General features: G+C 34.5%; 1 protein-coding gene across 1 annotated transcript; it reads right to left on the bottom strand.

Annotated features, from left to right (window-relative positions):
* Window positions 1-287: 287 nt before the first annotated feature.
* LOC139690631 (zinc finger protein 830) lies at window positions 288-6,915 on the bottom strand. The gene is made up of 6 exons (XM_071588116.1): window positions 6,733-6,915; window positions 6,416-6,633; window positions 6,192-6,320; window positions 4,344-4,456; window positions 2,482-2,651; window positions 288-872 (listed from the first exon to the last, which is right to left on the bottom strand). The coding sequence occupies exons 1-6, from the start codon at window positions 6,852-6,854 to the stop codon at window positions 734-736; spliced, it is 891 nt and encodes a 296-aa protein (XP_071444217.1). The 5' UTR covers window positions 6,855-6,915; the 3' UTR covers window positions 288-733.
* Window positions 6,916-16,681: the final 9,766 nt, after the last annotated feature.

Genomic DNA, 16,681 nt, shown 5'->3' on the forward strand with positions numbered 1-16,681 from the left:
TTTCAATAAACACATTTGAATAAAAAGTATTATGCTTAGAGTTTATTCAAATAGTGATTATAATTTTCATGTGAATTCTCAATATATGTGGTATTGTACATACATGTACCAGGCGAATTTTAGTTATATTATACTAGTAATATGGCGCATATCACTATTTGAAACAAATATAGATATTTTAAGTCAGTTGTAAATTATTCATCATTATTTTCACCTCTAAAACAAACTCATATAATCTTAAAATAAATTAACAGGTCTTATAAATAAGTACGGGAGATCATCCTATCTTAATATGGTTTATTGTCCAGGGAAATCATTACCAATAGATATTGTTTCATCATACAATGGCATTTATAAGAATGTATACTATATGCAAATTGGAGATTATCTCACCCGAACAAAACAAATTCTTTTAAAAAATTAGAACACTCTCTGGAGAAAAATTAAAAACTTTTTCTGGCAAAGAAATCATCCCTTTGTCTTAAGAAATAAAAAGGGCAATGTCCAGGCCTGGTCCTGAGAGTATGGATTTTCATCTCTAATTCTCCAATTAAAATGTAATATAAACTCTTTTCCATTTATTAGAAAAATAAATACATATTAAGAGTCTTCTTTGAATATGATGCCAAGATATATCAATGAAACTGATACATTATACATTTATATAATTACAAACACCTTTTTCAAGGCTAAAACATAGAACAAACTGTATAATTACAATGTTTGTGCCAAATTAAGACTTCTTTGCTCTCCAGTCTAAGTATTCTTCAAATTCATCTTCATTAGCACTGGATGATGAATCATCATCTTCAGTCTTAATCTTAACTCCACATGCGTTCACCTCTTCTCGTTTCTTTTCTAAGTCAATTACCCTGGAAGGAATTAACAATGAATGAAGAATAGAAGGCCCAAAACATTATTTCAAAGTCAATATTATTAATAAATCATTAGTCTACACGATTACAACCGCTATCAATGCATATCCAAAAACAGGGTACTAAAACCCAGCTAGATATAACACTATGCAACATAAGGAATGCAATTAAATTAATACATTTCAGAAATACATAATAAAAAGGAATATTTGTAACAATTCCATAGAAATGGAATAGAAGCTGTTCAAAATGCTACCATTTAAAGACGATATCCCACCTAAGACGTCAGTCCCTGGAACTTTCTCATAAAAGCAACTGCAAAATTTAGCACACAGGCACCGCTAACTGTTTGTAACACTCAATTTTCCCATCCCTGGTGGATCTCCAATCCACTGAGGACAATCATCCACTCACCTCAGCTAACAGAAAGTAGAGTATCGATCAAAAATAGTTCATATTATCTGCAGTTCCATCCTTTCCTATCTCTTTCCCCATCACATTTCACATAGTGGACTATTAAATACTTCATTATCCACTCTTTCTTCTAACAAGAGTATTGCAGATGTGTCCATTAAGTCCAAGATGGTATTACAAAGTAAAGTTGTCCCTTTGTCCATAAAAATCATTCTTGCAAAATAGAAGGCTAACTTGATTGCCTAGTAATTGTTAAATGCATCCCCAAGACTTATCTTCGAAATCATTAATTAGAAAATTTAAGTACACAGGAAAAGCTGCCACACCAGAATTATGTCAGTTTTTCCTGAGTTTTCACCTATCAGAAGTGGATTGTGGACCAATGCTTTACCATGATGAAAATAGCACAAGTTGTTACTCTGAAATTGAGGACATTTTATTTTAACTGATTCATGCAAATGATGTAAAACTTAAAGGTAATAGTTCTTATTAGCTGTGAAGTCTGGCAGAACAATGAAAACAGATGAACTCAAATGAAAAGTATTGAGCAAGACATTTACTTATTCCTGATACCTTTGCAGTGCACAAGGTGCACTCCACCTCCTACCATATAAGGAAATATCCATGGTCGTTTTTTGTCTACATTCAATTGAAAAGAGCATGAAAACATTTTTCTTCTCGGCCCTTTTCATGTGTTATTCTTCAGAATACATACTCTCCATAGATCGAATATTTCCAAAGGAATTTAACTATTTCAGTTAGAACAGCCCCAGCAAGTGTAAATTGCAACTGTGGAATTGGAAAGCATAAAGTTGACAAAAAAGCATTCTAATGTATTTTGAAAGTGGAAGAACACAAACTACCTCAATCTACCTCATAGTACCGTCACCAAAGTTGACATAGTTATAATGATAAATAAATCTACTCCAACAGCTGGGACTGTGCAAATGGAGCCAAAGAAACCAAGCATTTAGAGATACACTAAAAAGAAATTGAAATCTTCAATGCATAATTATTATTATAGGACTGGACTGAATGAGAAGTTTCAATGCAAATATTGTCATTTTTGCTACATGAGAAAAACCACATATAACTCAGAAAATATCAGGTTAATATATATCATGTAGTCAAGATTTGGCATGGTAAGAAAAGGTACAATAATTACCACTTAGCTTATTAATTACCAGCTTACCTTGACCAATTACGCATCTGTTCCTCAATTTCATGGATTTGTCTCTCAGCTATGGCTTCCTCTTGATCTTCCATTATAATCTGCGCTGAAACAGTTGCCTCCTCTTTGATAGCACGCTGGAACCTTTCCCACTCTTCTTCAATAGGATCCTTATATTCCACATTCCTTACCTATAGCAAATAACGTTCATTAAAGAGTAAGTATTCACTGTATTTTATGAATAAATAATAAATAAATTCTGAAATATACTTATTAACGTAAACTGAAGCACACATGAAAAATTCAAATATTGAATACTAACTGGCATTATTTTTGCATCAAAAGACTATCACTATTTCCTCTACTTGAATTAGATATGACTTTCTAAGAATTTCAAAAATATAAAATTCACAAAAGTAGCTTCTAAGAGGCCTAACTTACTGGAGGACAAATTTTTTGACACAGGAATAGGGAAGCAGGTGTCATAATGCATAATTATGCATATTTAGTGATATCATATTGTAATATGCAATTACAATAGCAATTATATATCTTCCCCTTATTTTCATAGTGAAGAATCTCCGGATTAAATTCACATGAGTCGGATGATTATAGTAGATGCTTAGCTAGGAGTGATGTTTCATCAAAAGTCCTCCAGCATCTTTCATGTTCTTTTATTCTAGTTTTGAAACTTCTTCTGGTCTGGCCTATGTAACACTTATCACATGAATACCTGTAATACTTCACTTTCTAAATGCCTGATTGTAAGAGGGGTTCTAGTTTGTCTTTTAACAAGACAAACTAGAACCCCTCTTACAACCCACTCTCAGAATGCATCAAACAACCCTTCCCTAATAAGGTCTTTCTTAGAATTACTTTTACTTCATCCCTCAACCTGCCTCCATCCCTTCCATGTCCCCTTCCTGCTTAACCCTTCTATATTCTTCCCTCCTTCCTACCACCAGGATTCCAGCTTCCTGCCACCTTCCTCTCAAATAATTACCACAAGCGCTTATCTCTCCCCTCCTTTTTTACCACTCCATTCCTTTAGTTTCCCTGTTTCTTTGGGTTTTACATATTTTCCCTCTTCACCCCCACCTACCTTACTCCTCACTCTTTTCTTCCCCCTTCCTCAAACAGGTATAAATAAGATGTATCACAAGTTGAATCTTGTCTTGTACCTGAAGAAAGTTTGATGAACTGAAATGCATTGTACATTACAAATAAATCTATGGAAAAGTGCAACTTTGTTTTTCTCATATTGAAACACTTCCACTACATCTCGCCTGAATCTATTGAACATATTCATACTTTATATGATCGCAAATCATGCCTCACTTAATGGCCAAATGTAGGCCATTAGGTATGTTGTAATTAATGCATATTCCAAAACAAATGTTTTTCAGGGAAGAATAAGAAAATATTAGAGAGATAAATATAAGCATTTGCATAATGTCATTGTTTCTCTATGTACTCTAACATAGATAAGATTTTTTTTCATTGCACTTCTGTTAAATTAAATCAATTAAATTATTATTTTTAAATTATTACAAGGTTTTGTTTTAAAATGGCAAATGAACATTTAACAACTTTTATCCTATGGACAGTTGCTGTTACATATAAAATGCCAGGAAAAAATCAATACATCTAAAAAAGCATTTTTTGGCTAAAAGATTTATAAATTTGACTAATTAAACCACTAATTTCGCCTTGACCCGCTATCGAAACAACGATCTTTGGTATGAAACATGCATACCTTAACCACTCAGCCATTGTCACAAGAGAAGATCAATAGAATTGTTTTCACAGCTGTTACTCACTTTTTAATTATTCCAATATAGAGATAAAACAATAGCAAAAGGATGATGTAACAGAATTCTCACCTTAGCATCCAAAACTGGATCATCAAAGAACCCTTCTGGAAGAGTTTCATGATTTCGGTCTTTAGATACAGTCTTACTATCATCCTTCTCGTTGTTTTTTGCTTCAGATGAGCCTAAAAATAAATTTTAGAAAATTTTGTCCAAATTTCTCAATTGCACTGTTCTACCACACATGCACTTAATAATTATGGGCTCAAAGAGATTCTTTGTAAAATAAAAAATTCCCTATATAGCACAAACTATATTTTAGTATCCCATCCATTTGCATTTCTCAGAGAAGGAATATCAATTTTTATGAATCCTTGATACTAAGAAACTCTAAGCATCAAAGGTGTGTGATGTAGATACCTTTAATTGTATTACTGTAATCAGCTTCTTACAATATTGTTACTTAAGTTATTTATAAAAAAACTTGATAGCCAAATAAATTACTTATGTTGAATTTACAAAGTCAAACCACAAACACACAACCCACCATTACTATAAGAATGAAAGTATAAGCTTACTTTGTAGTGGCATGACATTTGAAATTTAACAATCAAGCCACCAATTGATTATTACCTTTCCTTGCAGTTTCCCTGAAATTTCCATTAATTATAGAACATTAAGGTATTGTGAGTATGGGCATCATCTATTTGAGCCCAGGATTCTCCAGTAGTCAAACACTAATCACTAAACTAATTTTTGGCCTTCAGGAAAATTTATTTAAATTATTAAGTCATTGCAATCAATTTGGATGGTGACATCCATACGCTAATCTCAATGTCATGGGTTCAAGTCCCCGCCTTGAAAAAATGGTACTGTTAAAAATATGGCGGTTCAACTCCAGGGAAACCGATTGAAAAGTTTACAGCCTACACCTTATCAGAATGCCTGCAGAACACAGATAACCAGATATGTTATAAAATAAATACTCTATCTGTCCTCTTATCTGATTCAGCTTAAACTATTCCCAGTTTATAAGAATGGTTTTAAAAAGTACTCAGTAGTCATTCAGGAAAGATGATAATGGCCATGGATTCAGTAAGATCTTTAAATGTTGAGAGCACGAAATAAAAAAAAATATTTATCTCTATCCACTGTCATTCTTTATTTTGTAGCACAAACAGCAAACCCCTCATTATTTCCCTCCAAACCATATTATTATCAGCCGTAATTTTCCAAACCTAATTTACACTCCATAAATTGCATCAAGAATAAATGATAAGATAAATATTGAACGATAATCAAATTAATCACATGATGCATTCTAAACTGTCTTAATTTCATGGATCTCCAATGCAAGTTGGTCAATAGAATCTAGTTATGGCGAGCAACGATATCGCATCCTTATTGGTTGCTCTAATGTGAATTACAAGTGAGAGCAATCGACAATGACTCTAAACCCACAATAATAGTCAAGATAGAAATAACGACCATAAAATATAAAGGGGCAAAAGAAAGAAATCATCATTCCATAAAAACTTGCAAACCCTTGTATAACAATAAATACTCCACGTCATGGCGGAGCAGTTTGGATGTTACACGAATTAAGTTATGGAATGCATGATCTCGTATTCAAAATCAGTTTATACCTTGCCGTATAATACCAGGCCGAAATACCCTCACTCCAGAAATTTCAAGTACACTGGAAAGTAACCAGGGAAAGGATCCGACTTGCACGATACGCTACGATAAATATGTGAATTTCTGCTAAGTGTTAAAACCAGACGAGCTATATCATCACCAATTACACAAACTCTTGGGACTACAAACAAGCCTGGACTAACTATATACTAAGTCCCTTACAATCACAGGTATTAGTTTCTTCTGTCCACTAATAATAATGCTTTATGCATCCATGATTACCTTCTTCGCATTCTTCGTCTTCAGAATTATTATAATCAGTTAAAAGAATTCCCTTTGGAGCAGCCGAAGTCCCTTCCGCCGAAATGGATTTCGCGTTATCGAAGAAATTAGGTGGAAGTGCGGACGCTCCTGGATAAATTAATAATTGTTGTAAGTAACCCAAATACACTTAAATGCACAAAAATTAATGCTACATATTAATCATATTCCCATTTCCACTGTGCCTTTGTGTTTCTTCAATGGGGGTTCATCGCTAGTAGAGGCTTTCAACTTTGCTGGACCCAGTTCAGAGTCCTTCGCTCGCAGTTGATCTTCACGTCTCTTTTTGGCATTTAAAATATTTTCCTTGTGCTGCTTGCTATTTATGTGAATATTCCAAACTGCTTCACTTCGCACAATTGACCCACATAAAATACAGCTAAGCTGCCCGTCGTTGGAATATGTGCACAAATTGTTAAGGAATATACATATACCACCGTAGATAATCAAATATCGATCTTAACATACAAAAGTAGGTAATTAAAGCTTTTATAAAGGATATTTTGCCAATGGAGAATCAATTTTCTTAGTATTTTGAAGAAGCTTTTTCCTCTGCTCCAGCATTATTTTACGCAGTTCCAACTGGCTAATACTTTTGCCAGCTGGTTTCTTACTACTTGCCATATTCTGTTTATATGCGATTCACTTTACTATTTGAACAGCAACAGCTACCTTTGAATGTAACTACTTGCCTTGTGCGGATTACGCGACTATTTTGTCAAATAGTAGTTGTTACTCCCACCATCACCGTGTACCTGGCGTCGCCACGGTAGTCCCGCCACAGCTAAACCTACTTGTAGTTGTGTACAAGCCCGTGGCATCTGAGGGGCGGTAGGGTATAGCGGTTTTCCGGGAGGGATCGTTTCAAATTGCATCTTGGTAGCTTCGAAAGAAGTCAAGGATTCAGTGATATTATTCTTGGTGAAAAGTACCGAATTCAACCGTGGAAGATGTTGCTTTTTTGACGGTAAATCAAGAGGAGGGAAAAATTATAACTCTCTGGGTGGAGTTTGGAGGTACGTGAAGTTGCGTAATAATATTCATACTTAACGAATCCATTGCCAATCAATCAATTCTGTAATAACTTTTAGCTTACGTAGCTTGCGTAACGACGATCTAAAATTATTTCTTATGTTGACTTGGATCATATAATACTACGCTGTCGGGTTTCAGTTGGTGATATTTTAGTTCTTGTAGCTTTTTAGAAATGCTTGTAACACCTACGTATACAACTCTATTGTAATGTTTTTGTGATACATGTTGGCTCATTTAATCATATTTTTTGATATGCAATGAGAAAATTTTCGCATTTCTTTCGTTTTATTCAAATTACTTCTACTTACTTTTTACAATGTCTCAGCGGGTTTTTGCCGCCGTTTAAATTTTATTTCGCAATTTGAATATTTGACATTAATGCTTTTATTTTAATATGATTGTAATTCTATGGTAGTGGTTCATAACATAACTTAAATACTATAAACTTTTATATATGTGTACACATTCTCGTGTTTCTATATTTCCATTTGATTCAATTGTGTGTTTTTAAGTAACATGTCAATTTCTGCGGGATAAACAGACAGTATCCCATCACAAAATTAAAACGCGGTTAATTTTAAAGTTTCCTCCATATTCTACATTTTCCTCTCTGACATGAGATTTAAGTAAGGTTTAAAAATATATAAATTTACGCTGCAACCTTTTGCGCTACCATGCTTGGAAGTTGATCATAAGAATGACTGTTTCACTTACATCCTGATAGGCGTACGTTAATTGGCGGGTGATGTAGCTATAACCTTTATTGAATTTGATTTATATGGGTTCTTTAACCCCACAGTCTCATTTGTCCCAATACCATTCCAGAAAGTGTACAAACGTTGCCGCACCAATATTTAGCAATCCTGTGGCTCCAGGAATACATACGTTGGTTGGAATAGGTGAGATATGAATTTTATTCTTTTAATGTTATTTTTATTCGTTCATTCCGCTTCGTGCGTATCTTTATTTTGTAATGCCGTGTACGTTTTTGGCATGGCTGTTCCACAATTCTAATTATGGATGTGGGTTCCACTTTATAATGAAACAATTTACAGCCAGTACAAGAAACCATTGAAGTTTGCAGTCAGAAATAGGAGTCCTAATGTGGATAATGACATCAGCATTTACCATCATCCAGTTCATGTTCATCATCAGAAAATGTTCAACATCATAACATGTGAGTTCCTGGGAAAGGAAAAGGTAATCCACCCAACTTTGCCATATTGATGGTCAACTGTCATAAGATGAGTAATGCGATTGTGGGATGAACTAAAAACTATGTAGATCTGGTACCCTAACAGAAGAAACCTCGAAACCCCATCGAAAATTTTTTCAATGTTATTAAACAAAACTATGGGGTTAATGACAACCCTAATTCACAGCGGTTCTGGGAAACATTGAAAACGTATAAATAAATAAATTGGTTTGCAACCGGGCCCAAGGAAATACTATGGAAGACAGTTGTAATTTTTTTCCCTGACTTATTATCTCTTTTTTTGAGAGTAAGATGTTGAATCCAGGGCAGAACTTGAATAAAACAAAAGGGAGGAGATGATTTTAAGTAACAAGAAAATGAGTTCTAATGAATGGGTGTTCATGTGGTGCACACATTTCCCAAAGTTCATGATTGTTACTGCTATAGAGAAACCCTTACTACTGATCTAAAGTTGTCATAGGATGCCTTTTTTATATTTTCATATATATAAGCATAAATCCAACCTGTTCCTTTTGAAGTATTTCTATTCGGCATCACTGTAACTGGGAGAGATTTAACTCAATTCAGGACCAAACAAAATTTTGATCTATTTAAATATTCCAATACTGTGAATAGTAATCTTTCCAGATACTACTTTCTCAAATTTTGTGAATTGTTTCCTCTTTGTTACCACAGAGGCATCTATTCAACAATTTTGTAAATACATGAATACAATTAATAAATTAATTTAAATGACCTGTCACCTTTTATGCAGGAAATTAATTCACATATTGTTTCTTATTTTTCTTATAGTATTATATTAGTTATTTACCTTCATATTTTCCTCTGGAGTAGTAATTGTTATTTATGTTTATTTTTTTATCTGATTACCATTACTTTGTTCTAGAGATATTGTAAGTAATATTGCCATATTTTTACAGTAAATAGTATTAATTAAGATTGTGCACTGCCTGATGATTTATCGCATGTCTATTGAGCTCTATTCCACAGGGGTTTTTTTATGAAATAAGAGACAGTTTACGGAGCTGACCTCTAAGTGGTAGTGGAATATTCAGCTTTTACAGTCGTAAAATACTTGTTTTTTGAACTATTTTTCATAAATGAGTGAAAGAAAAGCTTTTACTTCAACTGTAAATTTCCCAGACATAGCCATAACCCATTTCTCATGGTAGCATTAATTGCAAGTACAGTTTCACAACCCTAAGATGTTAAATTCTAAATTGCAGTCAGTACCAAGAAAATATGGCACTATCTAGTATTGGTAACAATGTAATGAAATGTGAAATTTTGAAAAAATTCATTAATGTTGTATTTTTTAATTAAACTTATATTTTTAGTTAATCAATAAAGTTGTCACAGCTAATTTTGATGTTTTTATTAATGACAAGCATCACCTACATGATTTCCTAATGCTCAGGGCTTGGTGTTGGTAATAATCAATAATATAAAATATGCATGCTACACCAATGGTGGTATTCATACCTTGCCACCTTAATGTGACAGTAATGCCATCTGCCAGTGAACTTTACAAAGAAAGTTGAGTTATAGGTCGTAACTTGAGAGTGGGGATGAGTGACTAGCATTTAAGAGCAGAGATATTTGCATAAAATACTCTAATTTGCTCAATGCATATCTACACAGGGGCCCTTTGTACATAGCTCAACTTGATTTTTTAATCCAACGTACCACTATAAAAACAATTTTTTATTAAATAACACATGGTGCTCAGGTTAAATTAAAAATATTTTGGAAATTGGACACTTGGCAGCAAACCTAATTCATTCAACATTATTCTCCATCACATTATCCTGACACTTATTGTAGTGGCCACCAGAGGAACTTCTACATGCAAATTTCACTTCTTACTCGCGTGGAAATTTGATTTTAACAAATGGTGAATACAGTTAGTATTGAATCATTACAATGATTATGAGTTGTTCTTATATTACCTTTTCTACTTCCCTCTTACCTCCCCGTGAACCAGTCTTTGCTTACACCAGGCCAAAAAATCTGTTTTCATGTTGCATTGCTCAGTTCATGGCTCATGCTGCATGAGAGCAACACCAAGTGGACTCATAGTAAAACTTCTTATTAAGACCATTCCTACCTCTATTTTTAAACCTTTCCAAAACCTGAGCAACAAATTGATTTTTTCCATCTTTGATTCACTCAGTCATAATATTTGTTCAATTTCCACCAACAGAATCTTTTACTTGTCATTCAAATGATTTTCCTACATAGTATGCCATGTGTGGGGTGATGGGGCAAAAGAGAGAATGCCCCATCCATAGATATATTTGATTATATATTTCTTAAATTTGGCTACAGTAAATTGTTTCAAATTAGCACCAATATTGAAATAAGTTCTATTCTGCCAAGAATGTTACATTTTCCTTCTTACTGGGCCAAGCTAATCCATCTCTTTGCCCCACACACAATATTGCTGCCTGCCTCCCACCTCTCCCAAGAGTCATCCCTAGTTTCACCTCTCGTCAACCTCTCTCCTCTATCAAACTCAGGAGAATCAAATTTGTGGGTGGAACAAATAGCACTCATTTGCCACCCCAAAATTCTACAAAATAACATTCATATCTGATGCTCTGAATATCTGTTGAAACCTTCAATGCCCTGTCTTCTGTAATACAATAGCCCATACAGCATCACCACATGCCTTGCCCTCTTAACTCCTGGTCACCTTCCACTCATAACCCAAAATGCCCTCAGCCTAACTATCCTATTGAAAGTTTCATGTAGCAGCTCCTTCACAATTCATCAAACTATTGATTCTTCAACTCAACAAAACCAGGCAATAACCTCTCCATTCAAAAATGTTGGCTAATATAAAACTCAAGTGGCCCCATAATCACAATTTCTCCAGCAGCCATAAAGAAGTTAAGGTGAGGGGCAGTAGTGAACACAACACAAAAACCTTGGCTCAGCTAAATGCTACAATCTGCCAACCTTTTTTTCCAAGACCCCCAAGAAAGGCTATAAGCAATCTGCATTACCAATCCCTCGCCCCCCAAAACTATGTAAATTCCATTTTTACTTAATACCCAAGGTATGTACACCAAAAATTTAAGCAAGCAATCATACTAGTTCAACTATTGAACATGCATAGGTACGTCAACTTGCAACTCCAACCCCTTGTCTCCTCACTTATCTCCTTCATCGGTGAAACATATCATCTTTTAGAGAGACACCAATATCTTCAGAACATTCTTAAAAGCCATTATTGAAATGATCACAAGATACTGTCACCACCTTGTGCACTTTCAATTTCCCAAAGTGAAAGTCTGGTAGCATTTCCTTTCTCCATGCCTGACTCCCCATCGTTTCCACCAGTTTCCTTGTCCATTTAAACCCATTGTATACTTGTAAATCCTCTCATATGCGTTTTATGCATGCAGGATCTAGTAAAACTTGAACTAGAATCGGTCCAACTTCAGTGACATACAGAGTGATATGCAATGATCAACAAATAAAATGCTAAGCTTTCCACAATGTACAAAGCATTTGAAAAAGTGTTTGCTAATGGTAGTGTATCATATGAGTGTTTGAATTAATTATTTGGATTGGCTAGTACATAGACTTGTAACTGCTATTGATGGTGTTAAAGTCCTCTTCTTTGTTAGAGATGTAAGTAATTAGGTTTAGCATTAAATACAAATTTTTGCACACGTACATCATTTCATTTTTATAATGCTCTATCATCAGTTTGCCACGTGGCATAATTTAATGCTTTATATCCAAAGCCTGTCATTTAATTTCAAACAATTTGTCCATTAAAGATTTTTCAAGATGTTGATGAATTTTGCTATACATCTAAGAATTAATATATTGTCCTCCTGCCATTAATTGCTTGTTTTAAATTAATATTTGAACCATCTCCAACAGGGAGTCCTTGCCTATCCATAGCTATAAAAAGAACAAAAAGCCATTTCAAGAGTGTACAAATGTTCATATGCATATTAACAATTTTAAAGTCAATATTTTTTAATAGAGTGTCAATATAACTGAAGCTGCCTACTTTTGGCCATAAAATAAATGGTTAAGGAATCAAAAAGTATAAATATTGTATTAAATGAACAAAATCAAAATACAAAATGCCCTCAGTTATTAAGTCTGAACTGCAACCTGAAACTATTTGTACATCACGCTACTAGCAGGGCATCAACAAATGAAAATGTTTAAACTAGTTGATGTTTAAGACATCTAGTACAGAAAGGACTCGTCCTGGTAAGGAGTATAAGATAAAAACTGTTAAAGCAGTCACAAAATATACTTTTGGCTCCAAGCATACAATCGTGCTAGATGTGAAACCTGCTCCATCCTTGTCACCAAGTCCCATCTGCAATAACACCTACTCATATACTTGTATCTCCCCTAACTTCTTCCTGCATTTCTAAAAATACCATATGGGGTACATACAATGTACATTCCACTCAGCTATGAATAAGGTTTATATAAAAAGCATCAGTATCCATTTTTCCTGACATGTACGTGAAGTGCTGAATTCAGACCCTCAGTTAAGAGTGTACATGATCACGGATTGTATCACCATTGATAAGATTACAGGGCACACCATTATCAGTGAAAATTTGCGCTATACTCGTCCTGAAATTCTTAAAGGAAGAGCAAAAGCAAGAGTCGAGTGTCTGCTTGCAAAGATCTGCAACAGCATCACGATAATTCCCCAAGCCCCTATGGACCTTCCAGGATTCATCTAACACGAAGCCTTAGAGTTTTGGAAAAGCTGCTGGCAAAAGTGTGTCGCTCAAGGGTTGTACTTAGAAGAACTCTTGAGGCATTGTAGCAATATCTGAATTAATCTATCAAACATTTTCCCAATACTTATTATACAAATCATGTACATTGGCCTTCATGGCATGGAACCATGCCCCTCAATATTTTTAAATCCTGCCACATCCATGAATTAAATTGTTTCCATTAGCTGACACCTTCTTCTCCACAACCAATCACTTATTACGTATGCCCCTCAGGTTAACCCTTCCCCCAGTATTCCCTCATCTCCTAATCTTCCAATCAATACCCTGATGAAAGTGGCTGGGACCACCAAAATATTGGAGTTGTTTTCACTTTGAATAAACTTTTTAAAAAAATCCTTTTGACTATATATAAACATGTGTGAATCAAGCATAAGTGAACGCTATAAGGTCTTCTCTGTGCAATAAATAATTATATAACACTTGAATGGCACAATAGGGCAAACATAAATTGGAAACACATAAAAGATTTTTGTATTCTATTATACCATCCAAGTATTCTATTGCTCTCTTGAGTTCTTCTACATCATTTATACACCGACACAGCGCCAGTAAAGTCCCATCTTTGATTTATCAGAAATAATGCTTTTCTGCAATATACAAAATTTTATGGGTCTCATTAGAGTTTCTTTCATTCCAATATTAGTAAGACCCCTTGTGTTCATTCTTTCATTTTCAAATTTCCCAGCATTTAAGAGATTCTGCTCCATTTGATAAATATTGATATTTTTTAATATTTAACATTTTGGAACTTTAGTGATCATAATTTCCAAAATTAGCAAGACTACTCGTAGTACTTGAGTATATTTTGCGTTGCACTCATAGATGACTCTTATTTGAAATTTATGTGGGTGGAACCACGTTATTCTAATTAAATCTATTTTTGTGGAAGCATTTTATAACTTATCATAATTACATCATTCATTGGAAGAAAAATTTCTAGGACCAGATTCTCTGAAAAGAGGAACATAAATATGCTGCACTTCTCCATCACCAAAAAGTCTCTGTATATTTATAATGATTATTTTTCTGATCTGAAAACTGACATTTCACTGTAAACCTCACTTCTTATCATAAAATGGTATCAATCTTTGAGAATATTGCCTAGAGTGGATCGGGATGGCACAGTGGCTAACGTACAGGTTTCCCACCAAGAGGGCCTGGAGTCAACAAATGTTTTTCAGTGGTATCCCAATCCCTACTTGAGGTGCTTTGTGGAGAGCACTATGAGTGAGTACACATTTGTCGGATGGGACGTTAAACTGCAAACCCCTTGATGCCTTTTGATGAGAGTAGGCTAATGCCGATGCCAGGTTTCTCTCCACCCTTCTTTCCCCATTCATCCCTAATGGCGCAAGATACCAGAGCCTCCAATGAAAACTACTACTACTATTTTGCCTAAAGTAAGAGCCAAAGACAAATAACCTTTTAAATATCAGAAAAACCTTACCTCATTCTTATACCTTGCCATTTATTAAAATATGCATGCACCAGCATATTTACCCAACCTGTTTTACTTTTCTGGTACCAGATCTTCATTGATGGTGCAAGAAGAGCTCCCCTACCCTCAAGCATGACTTCCATATACCATTGACCTTAGTTATAGGTGAGCTGTAGTATTGTCAGTCAAGCCAACTTCTGAGTAAATTATGTAGTGTATTTGGTTGACAGATACCTACACTGATTTGAACAGGATTCCCCAGTTTTGAATTATTTCAAAAAGGTATCTTATTTCATGGGTCATTTTAGGGATGTTTTATGGATTTTTATAGTCTTATTTTCTTCTGCTTATATTAACATTACCCCATTTGACTTATGCCTTGAAACACCTTTCTCCAATTAATCTTCAGAATTAATTACCAGTTAATTTTATCTGGAGCACAGAGCATCTGAAGTCAGAAACTCTTCCTCAAATTCAGATCACATTGCTTACTGTGAAACTACATACATTAAATGTTTACCCACAAACCAGTGGTGCCTAACTTATGAGCTCAGCCCAATAACTTCTTTAAAAAAGCCTCTGAAAGTTTATAAAAAAATTCTAGATAGAATATTATGCCATGAGGTCATATACTGTATGCTAACTTGATGAGCTCACAAGGTTCAGCCAAAAAGGGATGAAATCAAATCTATTCAATGTAAAAAAATATTTTCTGAGTAAAATCATCCAACAACTTATTTGCTTGGCCCAATATTCTTGAAAGAAATGAAGCAGCATTTTCGGAAATAGGTTGAACTGCAGTCGCCGGCATTTAAGTGAATGTTTGCAAATGTCGCCCCTGCTCCTCTTATTATGTTTCAGGATTTTTTAGAAATGCCCTTGTTTTGCTTGACAAAATACTTTGAATTTGTGGAGCAGCAAAATATTTTTCAGTGGTCATCCATGCTGATATATCTTTCTAACTCACTTTTTATATCACCTACTTCAGATGTTCATGGCCCTTGCATAAAAAATCCCCAAACTGTATAACATAAATATCCACATACACATAATGTACATTGTCATATACCGCTCAAAAGCAGGATTTAACTGGCTCTCATATCCATCTCTGAAAATTAGACACACCACAAGAATGGTGTTGCACCATATCTCCCTTCGTCACAGTGTCATTAACATAAGCAGAGGTTAAGCAGTTGTTTTTTAGTTTGGATAAATGATGCAAGTTGTGATCAATGGAGTATTCCATCTAAGAGCTACCTCAAATACAAGACATTTCTTAATGCATCAGACTATCTCAAAAAGAACTATAGAGGAACTTCTATTATGCGCATTATTGTGAATTTTGTTGACAGGCATCAAAGAGTTTAATTACCATTCTGTATCTGACATCAACACTTCTAGGCTGTTGTGATGTGGCTCTGAAGTGACCACATATCCCTGCATTAATTACACCAAGTCATCCAACCCAAACTCTTAGGCACATGACACACCGACATGCTGTATGCAAGAACCAGAGTAGAACCCTAATTGGCCATTGATGTGATTGATCGCCATGTTTTATTCAGAGAAAACTTCATTTACATTGAAAGAAACTAAATTGCCAACCTAGCTGAACCCTGTAGCTCATTAACATATTATTAATGTACAACTGGCATAGTTCCTTTTTCTATAATCATTAAATGGACTAAACTAAAACAAAAATTAAGGCCCACCTTGATTAATGTGAAACTATGTTAAGTATAGAAACAAGAAATGTTAACTAAATGCAATAATCCATGAAATATTTAAGTTTTAAAAGGACCATTGCTGATGATGTGAGTGAGTTTCACCAAAGTTACTTTAATTGATTACCTACTCATGAAAGAAAAGTACAAGCATGGACATGTATGAGCATACGAAGGGGAAGTAGTAAATATCCCATTATTTGTATTTAAGTAAATCTCAGAGTACCTCAGCCATAGCTGAATTTAAA

Source organism: Hetaerina americana, unplaced genomic scaffold (assembly GCF_022747635.1).
Source record: "Hetaerina americana unplaced genomic scaffold, ioHetAmer1.1.p SCAF_3, whole genome shotgun sequence".
In the NCBI taxonomy this organism is placed as follows: domain Eukaryota; kingdom Metazoa; phylum Arthropoda; class Insecta; order Odonata; family Calopterygidae; genus Hetaerina; species Hetaerina americana.

Coding starts and splice junctions, on each gene's coding strand:
- LOC139690631 (XM_071588116.1), bottom strand. CDS start 6,854: ATGGCAAGTAGTAAGAAACCAGCTGGCAAAAGTATTAGCCAGTTGGAA. Junction 2,652..4,343: donor ATCCAGTTTTGGATGCTAAG/GTGAGAATTCTG, acceptor TATTTGCTATAG/GTAAGGAATGTGGAATATAA. Junction 873..2,481: donor CAGATGCGTAATTGGTCAAG/GTAAGCTGGTAA, acceptor AATTCCTTCCAG/GGTAATTGACTTAGAAAAGA.